This window comes from Pieris napi, chromosome 3, assembly GCF_905475465.1.
Source record: "Pieris napi chromosome 3, ilPieNapi1.2, whole genome shotgun sequence".
NCBI lineage: Eukaryota > Metazoa > Arthropoda > Insecta > Lepidoptera > Pieridae > Pieris > Pieris napi.
The window spans coordinates 11,477,142-11,491,968 of record NC_062236.1 but is presented as its reverse complement, the minus strand read 5'-3'; the positions used below and the strand labels follow the sequence as shown (position 1 = coordinate 11,491,968).

At 32.3% G+C, this 14,827-nt stretch overlaps 2 protein-coding genes and 3 non-coding genes across 8 annotated transcripts; 4 read left to right on the top strand and 1 right to left on the bottom strand.

Annotated features, from left to right (window-relative positions):
• The first annotated feature begins 788 nt into the window (after positions 1-788).
• Positions 789-5,892, top strand: LOC125063456 (tRNA N(3)-methylcytidine methyltransferase METTL6). 4 transcript variants are annotated; one of them, XM_047669893.1, is made up of 14 exons: positions 793-886; positions 969-1,653; positions 1,736-1,899; positions 2,093-2,134; positions 2,479-2,526; positions 2,817-2,886; positions 3,255-3,309; positions 3,658-3,687; positions 3,967-4,033; positions 4,229-4,268; positions 4,567-4,610; positions 5,028-5,089; positions 5,339-5,387; positions 5,746-5,892. In XM_047669893.1, exons 2-4 carry the CDS (start codon positions 980-982, stop codon positions 2,101-2,103), a joined length of 849 nt encoding a protein of 282 aa, XP_047525849.1. In that variant the 5' UTR covers positions 793-886; positions 969-979; the 3' UTR covers positions 2,104-2,134; positions 2,479-2,526; positions 2,817-2,886; positions 3,255-3,309; positions 3,658-3,687; positions 3,967-4,033; positions 4,229-4,268; positions 4,567-4,610; positions 5,028-5,089; positions 5,339-5,387; positions 5,746-5,892. The 4 variants fall into 4 exon arrangements, with proteins under 4 accessions (XP_047525852.1, XP_047525851.1, XP_047525850.1 ...); XM_047669896.1 differs by having other exon boundaries at positions 789-1,653; positions 2,096-2,134; positions 2,827-2,886; XM_047669895.1 differs by having other exon boundaries at positions 789-1,653; positions 2,096-2,134.
• Positions 2,668-2,749, top strand: LOC125048510. Its single transcript, XR_007116832.1, has one exon. It is a non-coding gene; the product is annotated as a small nucleolar RNA snR60/Z15/Z230/Z193/J17 (small nucleolar RNA).
• Positions 3,111-3,194, top strand: LOC125048509. Its single transcript, XR_007116831.1, has one exon. It is a non-coding gene; the product is annotated as a small nucleolar RNA snR60/Z15/Z230/Z193/J17 (small nucleolar RNA).
• On the top strand, positions 3,519-3,589 carry LOC125048511. Its single transcript, XR_007116833.1, has one exon. It is a non-coding gene; the product is annotated as a small nucleolar RNA snR60/Z15/Z230/Z193/J17 (small nucleolar RNA).
• Positions 5,893-6,685: 793 nt separating the features above from the next.
• Positions 6,686-12,781, bottom strand: LOC125063458 (probable ribosome production factor 1). Its single transcript, XM_047669897.1, has 6 exons — positions 12,586-12,781; positions 12,389-12,512; positions 11,952-12,115; positions 10,729-10,933; positions 7,233-7,378; positions 6,686-6,886 (listed from the first exon to the last, which is right to left on the bottom strand). The coding sequence occupies exons 1-6, from the start codon at positions 12,609-12,611 to the stop codon at positions 6,709-6,711; spliced, it is 843 nt and encodes a 280-aa protein (XP_047525853.1). The 5' UTR covers positions 12,612-12,781; the 3' UTR covers positions 6,686-6,708.
• Positions 12,782-14,827: the final 2,046 nt, after the last annotated feature.

Sequence of the window (14,827 nt, the reverse complement as noted above, 5' to 3'; positions counted from 1 at the left end):
ATCAATGAAATAGTGAAACAAATATTAATAACTAAAAAATATATTTGACTGCAATTTTGTTAATTTAGATCTCTGAGCATACTGATTTTTTATTCCATACTCGATTGTCCTGTCTGTAGTGAATGGTGATATTTCCATTATTCAGGGTGGCCAAAAAGTCGTGAATCAAACTCAAATAGGGGATAGTTGAGGTCATCAGCTGCAAAAAATTGTTCTACGGGAGGTCTCTAAGCTCAACCCCTGCAGAGTTATAATTTATTTTGCGTTTTAAAAGTAAATTGACTTTTTTTTACTAATTCTTATTAAAATTTGAAAAAATCTACATCCTGTATCTTTTTCATAATATCCACTAGATTGGTACTGATGAGTTCTTGCGTTACATATACTATTTATAGTTGTTTATTGAGTGTATTGAAGATAATATTAAGTTATACGATATAATTTTTTTTCAAATCAAAACTTTTTGTTTACTTCCGACCCCACTGTGAAAAAAAATTACTCTACTGAAAAGTGACCCTGTATTACAAGTTTTTTGGCGCATTTAATAGGGATTCTGAAAAGGTATTACACATAAACCTGAGCCATGGGCGGAAAAAAAATAACATTACGAAATAAGACTGCTGACTATATCTAAATCTAATCTGTGGACTGTGAGTTGTTTGGTCTCACTACCGGCGTCCGGCTGGAGCAGGGCGGCGTGTAGTCATCTGTCGACTGTCAATAGTCATTACTCATTAGTCAAGTGAAGTCAGTACTCACTACTCAGTACTCAGTACTTCAGTAGTCAGTAGTCAGTAGTGAGTAGTGTCATAACTCATAAGTGTAGTCGGTCCGCGGTCACGCGTGCTGTGTTTTTATTTCGCCATATTTCAAACTTCACCAAATGGTAAATATGTACATAGAATGAAAGTAATATTGTTAACATCAATGCGGAGCCTTTTAAACTAGTTTTTATCGTAAATAATAAGTTCTCGTCAAGATGGAAACGGATGAAATTATTGCACCCAACGGCGACATTTTTCTTCACCGTTTGAAACAATTAACCGAAGAGGAAATGAAACGGCTAGAATCACATAATACGCGTATTATCCATGAAGCTAAAGCAGCGAAACTCGACAGAGAGGCTAAGAGACACTGGGATATATTTTATAAAAGAAATGAAACAAAGTTCTTTCGCGACCGCCATTGGACAACACGTGAGTTTCAAGAATTGATAAATTTTGATTCGGAGCAACAAATCATATTTCTAGAACTGGGATGTGGAGTAGGAAACATGATATTTCCATTATTAGAGGAAGGTTTCTCCAACTTTTATTTCTACGCATGTGACTTTTCACCACGTGCAATCGATTTTGTAAAGTCAAATAAATTGTATAACGAATGTCGTGTAAAAGCTTTTTGTGCAGATCTCACGACAGATGATCTTTTCGAGAATATTTGTGAGAATGTGGCAGATATAGCTAGTTTAATATTTGTGTTATCTGCAATTAATCCAAGCATGTGGGCGCAAGTGGCTAGCGTTGCATATAGAGCCTTGAAGCCGGGTGGGGTCCTATTATTCAGAGATTATGGAAGATACGATATGGCCCAATTAAGGTTTAAACCTGGACATAAAATATCTGAGAATTTCTACATGAGACAGGATGGTACTCGGTAAGGTCATTTCTGAAATATGTTCATTATGAATTATTAATTATGTTTTAGCACTGGATTTTTCATATTGATTTTGTTACAGATCATATTATTTTACTGAAGAAGAGTTGGCCAATCTTTTCACCCAAGCTGGATTTGAAATACTTTCAAATACCTATGTGCAGCGGAGAACTGTTAATTTCAAAGAAGGCATTGATGTTCCAAGAATTTTTGTTCAGGGAAAGTACAAGAAGCCTGAAGCTAAAGGTGACTACACTCTAAATAAATTTAGGAGTGGTAATTTTTTGCAAAATGTAAAATGATTAAAAGTGCTAACCATTGATAAAATAATGATTTGCATCTTATGTATTTTCTCATGATATAGTTAATTTTATAACAAAAATTAATTTTATAATAAATATTATTTAATCAAATGCATTAAACTTGATTTTTGTTACAGAAGCTGATTGAGTGATAGTGTAACTCCAGGGAAATTTTTCAGGTATGTCAATTCTTGTTATTCATTATTTTTAGGGTTTGTATTTTTTATTTTCTTAATGATGATATCGCAGTGCAGCAGAAAACCTCCAGTTGTCTCACAACAGGTTTAAATAATTAGCTTAGGGTTTTAAATTAAGGTATTTTCTTATCTAGTAAGTAAGTTAGTATTTTAAATGTAATTTTTTTTATTTAAAATTAAAAATCTTAAATTTTTAAAAGTAGCATCATTTAGATTAGGGACACCAGTTGTGAGATATGATGCAGACCAAGCCATTCTGAAATATTCAATAACCTTATGGTGATTATTTATAATTCATTTCTATATATGTATATTTGTTGTTTCAGATGAGGCAAGAGCTTAAAATAATATTGGGAATAATAAGCTTGTGATTGGTAACTATTTTTATACTAATATTTGCACAGTAATTGAACTAGATAGTTCCATCAATTTTTAAAACTAAATTTGTTTCTAATACATTGGATTTCTTTATCATTTCTAATATAATATGAGTAGTAAAATTTTCTTGAAAGTATCACTTTATGATGATTTCATAGTTCAGCTGAATACACTGATGTACTCACAGCTTATGTCTTTCGCTCCTATCTGACTAACTTAATAATGCATATCTATTTTATTGTAGAAAGGAATCATGAATAATCTTGATTTCTTTTTTTGATTTCAGGTTATCTTAGAACTAACAACATGCCTTAATGCCCTAACAACCATCAGCAGGCCCAGCATTGAGAGCAAAGGTAATGAAACAATTCAGTACTAGAATCTAAAAAAAATGCAAATATTATTTTTATGCTTATTAATTGTAATTTTTATTGGACATATGTATTTATTTTATTACTAAGAACTCAACAATTCTTTCTGCGGTGTTGTATCCAGAAACGGATGCCTTTTACTGAAAGTAATGAAACAGACCCTTTCTTTCTCAAATTACAGTTATTTTAATTGAAATTTATTAATTTAAAACCCTTAATGATGATTTCATAGTTCAGCTGAATTCAGTGATGTATTACAGCTTATGTCTTTCGCTCCTATCTGATTAACACTTAATTAATAAAATTTATTTTAATATCCATCCAACCTCATTTTAATGGTTTTTTATTTTCAGATTTGAAATAATTACAACATGACAACAACTAATGATGCCAGTATAGTTATTAAAGGTAATTTGGATACTAGCCTAATCATTTTCGAAAATCGAAGTTGCAAGCGCACTTGATTTAAACGAAAAGATAAATATGTATTTTTAGGTCACATTACATTAAAGAGCATCCTAGGTCTTTTCAATTAATAATTCATTTTTATAATTATGGAGTGAATAAATATAGCTTTTTAGGACTAAAGGTTAATAAAATTTCTGTTGAATTAAGATAAAATGATGATTTCATAGTTCAGCTGACTTCAATGATGTACTCACAGCTTATGTCTTTCGCTCCTATCTGACAAGACAAAAAATAGATATTAATAATATAATTTAAAATGTTTATTTAAAATATTTTTAATTGTTTCAGAATTCAATGGATCCCGAATATGAATAAAAAGTAAGTATTTCAGACTAATAACTAGGACAATTTTCAATGATTTTTTGTAATTGTCTATTGCCCCAAATAGTGACAGAATGTTTTGTTTTTTATTTTGAGTATTGAGGTGATTTAAGAGTGACAAGGACTATTTCATAATAATAACAAATAAAATGATGATTTTTGATAGGGACATCTGATTATAATGCTGTCAATATAACTATCTAAACTGATAATATCTTGTTCACTATTTGAAAATCCTGGTTTTCATAACAATATTAAGCATCGTTTTTTTCTTAGGTCAAAAATTGAAGTGGAGAAAGATGGAATGGCTTAGTGTCAATAAGACATTTTGCAATGATTTAAGGTTAGTTCTTGATTTAATTATTTCATGATATAATTGATGTATAATTTAACAGTAGATTACAATGATGACCTTTGATAGGGACAACTGAATTATAATGTTGTTAACATAACTATCCTAACTGATCTCTCTAACCAAACATTATAAATAAATTTTAAATTTCACTTATATTAATAGATTTATAATTTATTTTTTCAGATATAATCATTTGAGATTCATTGTGACTTTTTGAAACAAAGTAAGTTGCCTTTCTTTTAAATTTACTATAAAAATATTTGAAACAAGAGTTTTCCAGACAAAAACAAAGAAATTATGTATCACCAATTTCTTTTAACTAAAATAAATGTGATTCCTATAAGAATGGTATTTATAATATTAAAGTAATATTTTCATGATGACCAGACCTTCAGGTCTCCCTCATCAGAGCGAACCCAATACAACCATGTTGACCAACCATACATGTCTGATCTTCTACTAAATATTATTTAGTTAATATTTAATATGCAGTGTAACTTATTGTATTTGTTTATTTTAAGGAATTTGCTGTTCTAAAGAAGTTATAAGCAAATATTAATCTATGGTAAGTTATTTTACCTTGAATAATATAAAAAAATATAATCAAACTTATACTTCGAGATTCGTAACTTCCATTCTAGATAAACTTATTTGGTTGTTCAAATTTTTAGATGAAAGATTTATTTTGAATTATGTTAAATTTGATTTTCTTTGTATGAAATAATTTACGTTCTAACTTAGGACTGACAATTACTATTAGACAGGTCACATGACCTCTAAGATAGGGGTCTATCTCTGCTGTAGAGTAATAGTCCATTTCAGTGTCTCAAAATTAAAATGATGACCAGACCTTCAGGTCTCCCTCACCAGAGAGAACCCATACAACCATGTTGACCTACCATATACGTCTGATTTTTATGCACATCTTATACACATTTATAAATTTAGTATATATATTTGATGCTTATTTTTTTTCTTTTAGGGTGGGGCCCCTATTCCTACTTTACAAGTTTGTGACCACCTGGAATTTAAATGTTTGATTGTGTAAGTTTCTATTTAAAATTGCAATTACATAATTCTCTAATAAATGGACTTGTATTTAAAACTTAAACAGTGGCCATCATATAGGCAATAAATTACAAGATTTTTCATGATGACCAGACCTTCAGGTCTCCCTCAACAGAGAGAACCCAATACAACCATGTTGACCAAACAAACATGTCTGATTATCAAAGAAAATAAATTCTATTTCTCTCACCAACGCCAGTATATTAAAGAAAACTACATTTACAGATTTTCCGAGTCCTACCTGATGTTGGTACCTACAACAAAATCGCTTATGGTGAGAATAAGTTTAATTACCTTTTTTTTGTAACTTAGGTATTATCTGCGAACATTTTAATGTGGTTTTAAAAATGTATCAGATTCATCAGAATTGTATAAAGTTCATTAAAAATGTTCACCCTGGTTAAATATTTATCATATTACTTGTCTGTCTGATAGCCTATGGCAGCTTAGTTAATACGAACGCTGCGTATATATATATCAGACTATATAACAGTGGTCAAAACTGCCGCAGTTGCGAAACAACGCTGCCACGGTTATAGCGATACACTACAAACCGTTTTGGTCAATCAATCGGTTTTGTTGATCAGGATTGCTGAACAATACTAATTTAGTATAAATGTATTTTTTTTCAGGATCCAAATAGCGTTTTTTGAGGTCTCCTAACCAGGCCAGGCTCGTTCGAACCACTTGCAGGCTATGAAGTATGACGACCTTCCATCAAGTGTTATACAGACGAATGTGTAAAAATGTAATAATTATAAATATATTTTTGTTACAAATATCGAAGTTTTATTTATTACTTAACTAAGTAAATACAAGATACAAAACATATTAAAAATTACTTCAATTATTTTGTTCAATGCGATTCTGATATTATGATGAATCTATTAGTAATGGCTTACTAGAGTATTGAAAGAAACTAAAAGTTGCTAGATGCTGGCCACAGTCCACATGTACAATTCCTTATTAAAATCACATTTTATAAAATAAAGTGATTAAAATCGTCTTTGTACTTCTCTCGGTGGAAGACCCAACAAACTACATGGAAACTAAATTTATGAAAATTAAGCAGCCGTATAACAAAAACCATGCATTTTAATTTAAAGAAAAACTACATAACCATATATACACAAGCATTAAATTTAACTTCAATCCCACAGCCGGTATATCACTAATAATATGCCTACAAAGTTTTTTGGTAGATTAGTTTTATAGTCCATAAATGTGTACGTCGCGGACGGTGGCGTGATATATTTTACTTTTTATTTTTTTCTCATGCAAATGACATGTTTAAATGAGTATATACTTCATATATTTGATAATATACGTACCTAAAAACTTTACCTTAGCATCAGATTGCATCTGGTTCTTCGATCACTATATAAGTACCTATATAAAATTCTTTAGGCATGTGGTAAAAATTTTTAACACCCATCTACCTCGACTGGCCTCGTTATTAGTACTACGCTATTGTATAATATATTTTAATTGGGTTTTTACTTAAACATATCTTTTTTATTCGGTATTACCAGACTCGCTTTTGTTATATTACAAGGGTTAAAAAAAGTCAGCTTGGAAAAATTCATTTATTTTATCTACAAAAAGAATCGTCTTCTAGTTGTTTCTAGTTGATGGCGGCGGCCGGCAATGATCCACTCATAGTCCCCTCGTTTGGAATCGAACGTGCCTTGCTGAAGGGAGATCAGTTTGAGTGTGAATCTGGGGCCTAGTTCTCGTAATTTTGCACGTTTGCCGTCAGATGTAAACTCGTATCTGTAAATTATAATATCTATCGAATATGATGCAGTAGATCAAATAATAAATTATTTATTTACTTTCTTGATGTTTTTTTTATGTTATACTTATAACTTCTATTTAAATTAGTTGAAGCCACTTTTTAATCAACAATATTTTTAGCAATTTCTTAACATTTACAATTTGTAATTACTTTCCTTTTAACTTTAGATCAAGCCATTATAACGAAACATATTTAATAAAGGCAATTGCGTTTAAGTGTGCTAAACAAAATATGTATTCCAAAAACCTAGACAAGATTCTGGGATTATTTAAAGAAATCTGTTAGCATCTCAACATGTATATAATATATTGGAATACTCACCTATGATGTCTGAAGAAAATGTAATCTCTCTGATTATGAAAGGTGACGGCGCGACGGCCACGGAACTGTGGCTCATAGTGAAACAGTGCACCAAGCATCCGACCCACTGTCAGACCTAGACGGGTGCTAAAGTTATTAAGTACCACCTGAAATAAAATGTTATTTATACTAATAATATAATAAAATCGCTAACTCAAAAATGGGCGAGTACAAAGGGATGGCGACGTAAACCCAGAAATAATATGGACAATTATCGGTCTTCTCGCATATTTACATGCTCTTTAGTAGAACTCTAGTCAACAGACTAAACAGTAAACAAGATGCGTTTTAACCACGACAGCAAGCTGGATTCCAAAAGAGTTAAAGGACTTGCGATCACCTGCACACAATTATAACCCTTATCCAGATATGTAACGAGTCCCAAATGTCACGCCAACGGACGCAAGTCCCTTACGTCATCACATTCGTAGACTATGAAAAATCTGTCGATACACTTAGGCATGGGCTGTAGAGAAGTCTTGCAGAATGCAGAATCGACCAACGATACATTAATGTTCTGAAGCACTTGCAAGATCACGCCACATCATGTGTTATTTTACATGATAAAACGAATAAGTTTCCTCTGGAAACAGGAGAAAGACAGGGAGATTCTATCCTCCCGAAACATTTTGCGGGGACCCCTCTATACAGTAGAATCCACATATAACGACTTCGCTTATAACGACTAACCGCTTTTAACGACGATAATGTTTACTCAAGTTAGGTTTCATAGTTAGGTACTGAGAAAATGTAACCGTTTAGTGCGACTCCGGTTTAAGCGACCAACTGCTTATAGCGACCATTATTTATGATAATACGTCCGGTTAAAACGACGCGCAATGTTTTGTTTACACAACCTACGCACCAATACCTCGGCGCCCCAACTTTACCCCGCCCCGCGTGCATCCTTAGTGGCGTGCGTAAATCATAGTTAGTGTTTGTCACTTGTTATGACAAGTTCTTAAAGCTCGACAAAATGAGTTCTGTGAAGCGAAAGTGTTTTACAATTGAAGAAAAAAGTGCAATATTATTCCGATTAGAAGCCGGTGAATCAAATGCAACCATCGCAAAGGAGTTTGGCGTATCTCATTCTACAATTTCTACAATAAAGAAGAATAAATATAAGATCGAGCCGCTGTTTAGTGCTAATGTTTTGAAATGCAAACGTGTAAGGACTTCTACTCATGAGCAGGTGGATAAGGCATTGTTACAGTGGTTTAAGCTTCAGCGCGACCGGGGAATACCCGTTAATGGGCCTCTGCTACAAGAGAAAGCAAACTTTTTTGCTAGACAGTTAGACATGCAAAATTTCACATGTTCGATGAGTTGGATAAACCGTTTTAAAGTAAGACACAACATCGTCAGTGGTAAGATTGCTGGCGAGTCTTTATCAGTTCAACAAGGTGATGTAGTCGATTGGTTAGAAAAGGTTTGGCCTATTCTGCGTGCGCAATTTAGAGATGATGAAATTTTTAATGCAGATGAGACCGGGCTGTTTTATAAATTAACCCCAGACAAGACTTTGAAATTTAAAGGCGAAAAATGTACAGGAGGGAAATTATCAAAGGAGAGAATTACTGTGATGGTAGCAGCCAACATGAGTGGCACTGTTAAAAAAAAACTTCTCGTAATCGGAAAATCTCAACGTCCCAGATGTTTTAAAAATGTACGGCATTTGCCAGTGGATTATGAGAGCAATCAAAGAGCCCGGATGACTGCTGACATTTTTAACAAATGGATACGCGCATGGGATCGTGAACTTATGAAAAAGAACAAGAAAATTCTGCTGTTAGTTGACAACTGTCCTGCACATCCCCATATTGAAAACTTGAAAAACATAACCCTGGTATTTCTGCCTCCAAACACAACATCAGTGTTGCAACCCATGGATCAAGGGATTATTCGAGCTTTGAAATCACATTTTCGTAAAAACCTTGTCCTGAAAATGATCCAGTTACTAGACGGTCGCGGAAGCAGTAGTGTTGATTACTCAAAGATAACTGTTTGATGCTATTCTAATGATTCAAGATGCCTGGACCCAACTCAAGCAAGACACAATTTTTAACTGTTACAAACACGCTGGTTTTGTCCGAAGCAATGTAGACTGTAGCGTAACGTCGAACGCAGATGATTTTAACGAAGAAGACGACGTACCGCTGAGCACTTGGGTGAGGGCTATTGATAAACATCAGTTACCCATAACAAACGAGGAGTTTGAACAATACGCGTATGTCGATGATGCTGTCGCCACTTGTGAAGAACCGTCTGATGAAAACATTGTGGTAAATATCATCGCCAACGACGCGAATGGCAAGGATAGCGACGGTGATGATGACGAACCAGAGGAGATTCATCCTACCGTGAGTGTGTCTGAAGCTCTGAAGGCTGCGGAAACGCTCAATGAGTTTGTTCAAACTAACTTCGATGATGATCTTATGAAAACAATGATGTCACGAATTCACAATGCTGTACGAAGTTCTTATTACCGAACAAAAGTTTGTCAAAAACAAACTCAAATAACTGACTTTGTACGTTAGTTAGTAACAGAGTTTTCGTGTAGTGCGTGTGTATGTATTTTATCTCTTTGTATTACAGTACATAATGTACATAACTATTTTTGTAATTTGGAATGTTTAAGAACCATTAAAATGAAGCTTTATGTGATTCCTACAAAATGTTTTATTTACCTAAATAAGAAAATCAAACTTTCCCAATTATAATAAATATGTATTCGTAAGTTAAGTACATGGAATATTTATTAAGTACATACATTCATATGTATTCTGTATGTACTTAAGAAATAATCCGTTTTGTACGTCATCCGGTTAGTACGACATAGTATCGCCGGTCCCTTGGAGGTCGTTATATCCGGATTCTACTGTATATATATATATATTTTAAAAGAGTACCGAGAGTTTTTTACGCCGGCTTTTTCTCTCGGCCTACACCCTCTGTCTTCTTTGCCGATGAGTAGGGATGCCTACAAATTCAAATTTAATGACGTGGAATAAGTGATACATGTATCTTATGTTCCATAATAAACATATTTTATTTTATTTAGCACTCAAAATAATGGACTAGGTGGACTGACAACATCGGAAGTTGGCTCCCAGTTGATGCAGAGGGGCCAGTGCTGGAGGAAGATAGAGGAGCCTACGTACGGAAATGAACAAAAAATTTAAAAGAAGTTAATTTTAGCAGTAGATGAAACATGAGTCAAAAATAAATATTTTCTGCCCCCCCCCATAGTTACCGGATTTCACTTATAAAGCTTTTTGGAGAGCTTTTTTGATACACCTTTGTATTTGCTTGGAGCCAGAAGTTGCCAATCATGAGTATTTTTACTATTATTATCTTGCCAGATATACATAGTTGGTTTTCTATACTGTAGTAAAGTTCAACAGTCTAAATAACTTTATATTATTAGTTATGAAAATATTGTAATGACTAAACTTACTTCTGGTCTATGATTTGTTATTTCTTTATAATCCTTGCGTAACTCTGGAGTTATCTTACAACTTGACAGTCTAAAATGCGCCGTTGGTCCATTGGGCAGGTGGATGAGAAGGAAACCATTAGGTTGTTTCTGATTTTCATTTATTATAATTACATCAGTCACTTGTTCCCTTATTGATGACTGGACTATGCGCTTTACTGATGATCTGAAATGTAAAAAATAATTAATACCAATCATATCTATATAAGTTGCATCACCTGTTATTCTATCATCTAGAGTTTAAATATAAAATTATTACCTTTACTTATTATTTAAAACCCAAGACTATTAATAAATTATGATGTTGTTAAGGGATAGATACACAAACAATATTAGATTATGTATGTGTAGTTATTTCTAACTGAATTTGGCATTACAAAATATAGACTTTGTTGCTGATTACAATTCTTTAATAGATAGAGCTATTGAGTCAGTCACAAAAATACTATACAGTCAAACCTGGGTAAGTGAGAACTGGATAAGTGAGAAAACTCTATAAGTGAGAGTAATAGCCGGGACCTGTCATTTTAAGCTCCCAAAACCTCTATTAGCAAGAGACAGAAACCTCTGTAAGAGAGAGTGCTTTTTCCCTCATGGACCTCCGTAAGTGAGACTGCTACATATCTTTACCTCTATAAGCGACAGTCAGGCTTTATTTCTTTATATTATGTACTTTAGATGCGTTGGAGACGGTCCCCATCAGTACTTTGAAAACGCGGCGCTGCGGTTGTTGATCAAACAATATTCGACAAAATTTATGAGTTAGAGATAAACATTCAAAATACAAAAACAGAAACCCAAACGAAATTGACGGTTTTTTTAAGTGTAAATTAGTTCTAAATAAAATAAAATATATATGTACATAATATGTTGTGCATATTATGCACATAATTTTGTCATATTACGTATTTACTACATTCGTACTTGCTCCTCCTTACCTCTATAAGAGAGAAACGCTACCCATGTACCTGCATTAGCAAGAAACTCGGGTAAGTGAGAAACCTCTATAAGCGAGAATGAGATTGTGCTCCCTTGAACTCTCGCTTATCCAGGTTTGACTGTACATATTTAAAATGTAATTTTATTTTGCAATTATAATAACAATGTCCCATTTACATATTGTTAATGTATCTAGTGCTATTTTATATATTAAAAAAATAGCATTTGAACAATTTGATACTGACCTTTGCCTATATCTGGCTATGGAGTTGGGTATTATCCTCATGAGCTCTTTGCCAAATATTCTAGTTTTTGTGTGTGGGTTATCAGAATATGTAATCAACACTTTTGGTTCATATGCATTTTCAAAATAGGATGATAGTTCATCCAACTCCATATCTTTTTGTGCCTGTAATGATTCAATTTGGTACTGTAGTTATATGCTAGTTTATTGTAAAATTGTGGTTTACAGATAACTTCTGTTAGATTAAAGGAGGCGTTCAAAGGGTTTATTTAATTTTTTATTTATACGAATAAGTAATTATATTATTTATACTCATAATCTGTAGTATTTGATATAATTTTTAAGAACTATTATATAAAAAAGCAGATGTCTCTTAATATGCAAATAGTCAAAACAATCTTAGCGTGGATTAACCTTAGCCGAAATACAGTTTCATACCTCTTCCTGTTCATCGGCTTCAGCATTGGCAATTGTTGTCTCATCTTTTTCTCGTAATGACTCTAGTGTATGCGGTACTTTCTTAGGCACATCATCTCCTTCTTGCTTTTTCTCTAATTTACGTCTAAAATAAAGATACCGTCAATATAATTTATAAATAAATAACACTAACATATTATAACCTAAGTAAGACTTACTTTTTCTTGTCTTTACCGCGAGCCATGATTGGAACGTAATTTACTTAAAACACAAACTATAAAAATACAAAGGTGTTCAAGATATCTCTTAAAATAATAAAAAGAACTTATTATTACTCAAAAAAATATTATAATCACATGTGAATGTATTGCTGTTGAATGTTTACGTTTAAGACATTTGAAAATTGAATTTTGAAATTTGAATTATAAAAGACATACTTCATTCATATAAAAGATCTGACGTACCATCTTGACACGTGACTTTTGACAATTTACGTGTCAACTGCCACAATAATTTTTAAACTGTTGTCTATAATCTATAGTGTAATATCGTTAATTGTACAGAAAAAAACTAGTTTAACGATATTGTGACGTGCCTTAAATATTATATTAATGAATCTTGTTAAATACGAAAATTATGTATAAAAACGGTAAATTACCCTTTTTATACAATAACGTTGCTGTTAAGCCAATATAATTCGATAGTTATCATCTTGATACTTCATATTAAAAAATAAAAGTATGTACCTACATATATAATTTTTCTAAATAAATTAAATGATACGTATCAAATAAAAATTATATAATATATTAATTAGCATAACTGCCACGCCGGTACTCTTTTCGGACAGATTCTAATATAATTAGTGTAAATGTAATAAAAGTAGATTTTATGTTGCCTTTACTACCTACTTCAGTGATTAATGATTACTGATTAATAACACATGCTGACAAATGATTGCCGTCAGCTGTATCTCAACACTATTAAATCGTTTTATTACTTGCAGTGTCCCTAGTATTTTTGATACAGTCGAGTTGGTGGCTGGTGCTGCGGCAGTCTGCTGTCGACAATAGGTTGGGTTAACCTGAACTAAACGCCGAGTTCGGCTCCGTTTTGGAACTAAATAAGTCAATTATAGGTTTTTCTTTCCTGGCATTTCCTTTCCTTTTGAAGTAGATTTTAGGTAATATTATTAGTTTAGAAACCTGAAGCAGATGCATTTTTAATTAGGAATATAATAAAATGGATAAATTGTCTGGATATTAACAGAATGTTACCGAGTATTGTCTTGAAAGAAAATAACATTATTTCGGTATTTGGTTTTGACATAATTTCGATAAAGATTGTTTTTTAACTACTAAATTATAATCAAATAGTAGTAATTTTCTTATAGACACAATTTACATTTAATCATTACAGTAACAGGTACCTCCTGCACGTGTTTATATAATTAACTATAACCGCTACTCCACCATCTTGTTATAATAATTTCCTCTCATATGATATTAAGATGTGATTCGAAACTAAAAAAACACAGGTACAATGTTCTTTACATAGTAGATACTTTTTACTTGCTTAATACATATTATTACCCATTTGCATAACATGCTACATATGTTATCCACACCTAAATGTAGAAAGGAGGTAGAAAGTACCTTAAAAAAAAAACAAATGAATATTTAAAAAACCTTTGGGTATTTTATGTTATTTTCTTCCGAATTCTTAACTTTGTTCCTACTTAGAAACTTAAAAGGATAATAATTTCTGACTTAGGTACTACGAATCGATACATAATAGATTAATTTATTTACTATATGGTGCAAAAAAGGGAGCCGATGTTGCTAAGAGGTTTAATTATTTAAAGTACCTACAGAATGTTTTTGAAAGACATTATAAATAGCCAGGGATTATCTTTAACAGCCTCAGTGTTACAACGGAATAGAACAACAAAAAGCTGAGCAATAGTGATTCTAAGAATACCATTATTTGCCCGAGACTCTTCAAACAAAAGCGACCGTGTGAAAGTAGTTTTAAAAACTGGTCAGGTATCAGTTAAGCATTGTCATTTTAAAGTTTTACATGGAATTTTAATTGTTCGTAGGACATACCATTAACTAAAATTAACAAACAGTTTAAATTATGTGTGCCAATTTTTCAAAATGTTGAGAATATCGATAAATCTAATAACGACAACGGGTATCGATGAATACAAGATATTTTTGGGTTGAAAATAAAAGTGATGGTTTTTTATTCAAAAAATAACATAAAATAGGGTATTTCCTTATTAGAAATCAACTTATTAATTAAAACAGTTGTTTGATAGCGACATCGATAACGATGTCCATTTTACTAAGTTAAACCCAGATGGCAGCACTATCAAGAAATCATAACTTGTTGAGTTGTGTGAATCTTGAACAAAGAAAAGGAAGTGAACCAATTGTTCACTTTGTGAATTGTGAC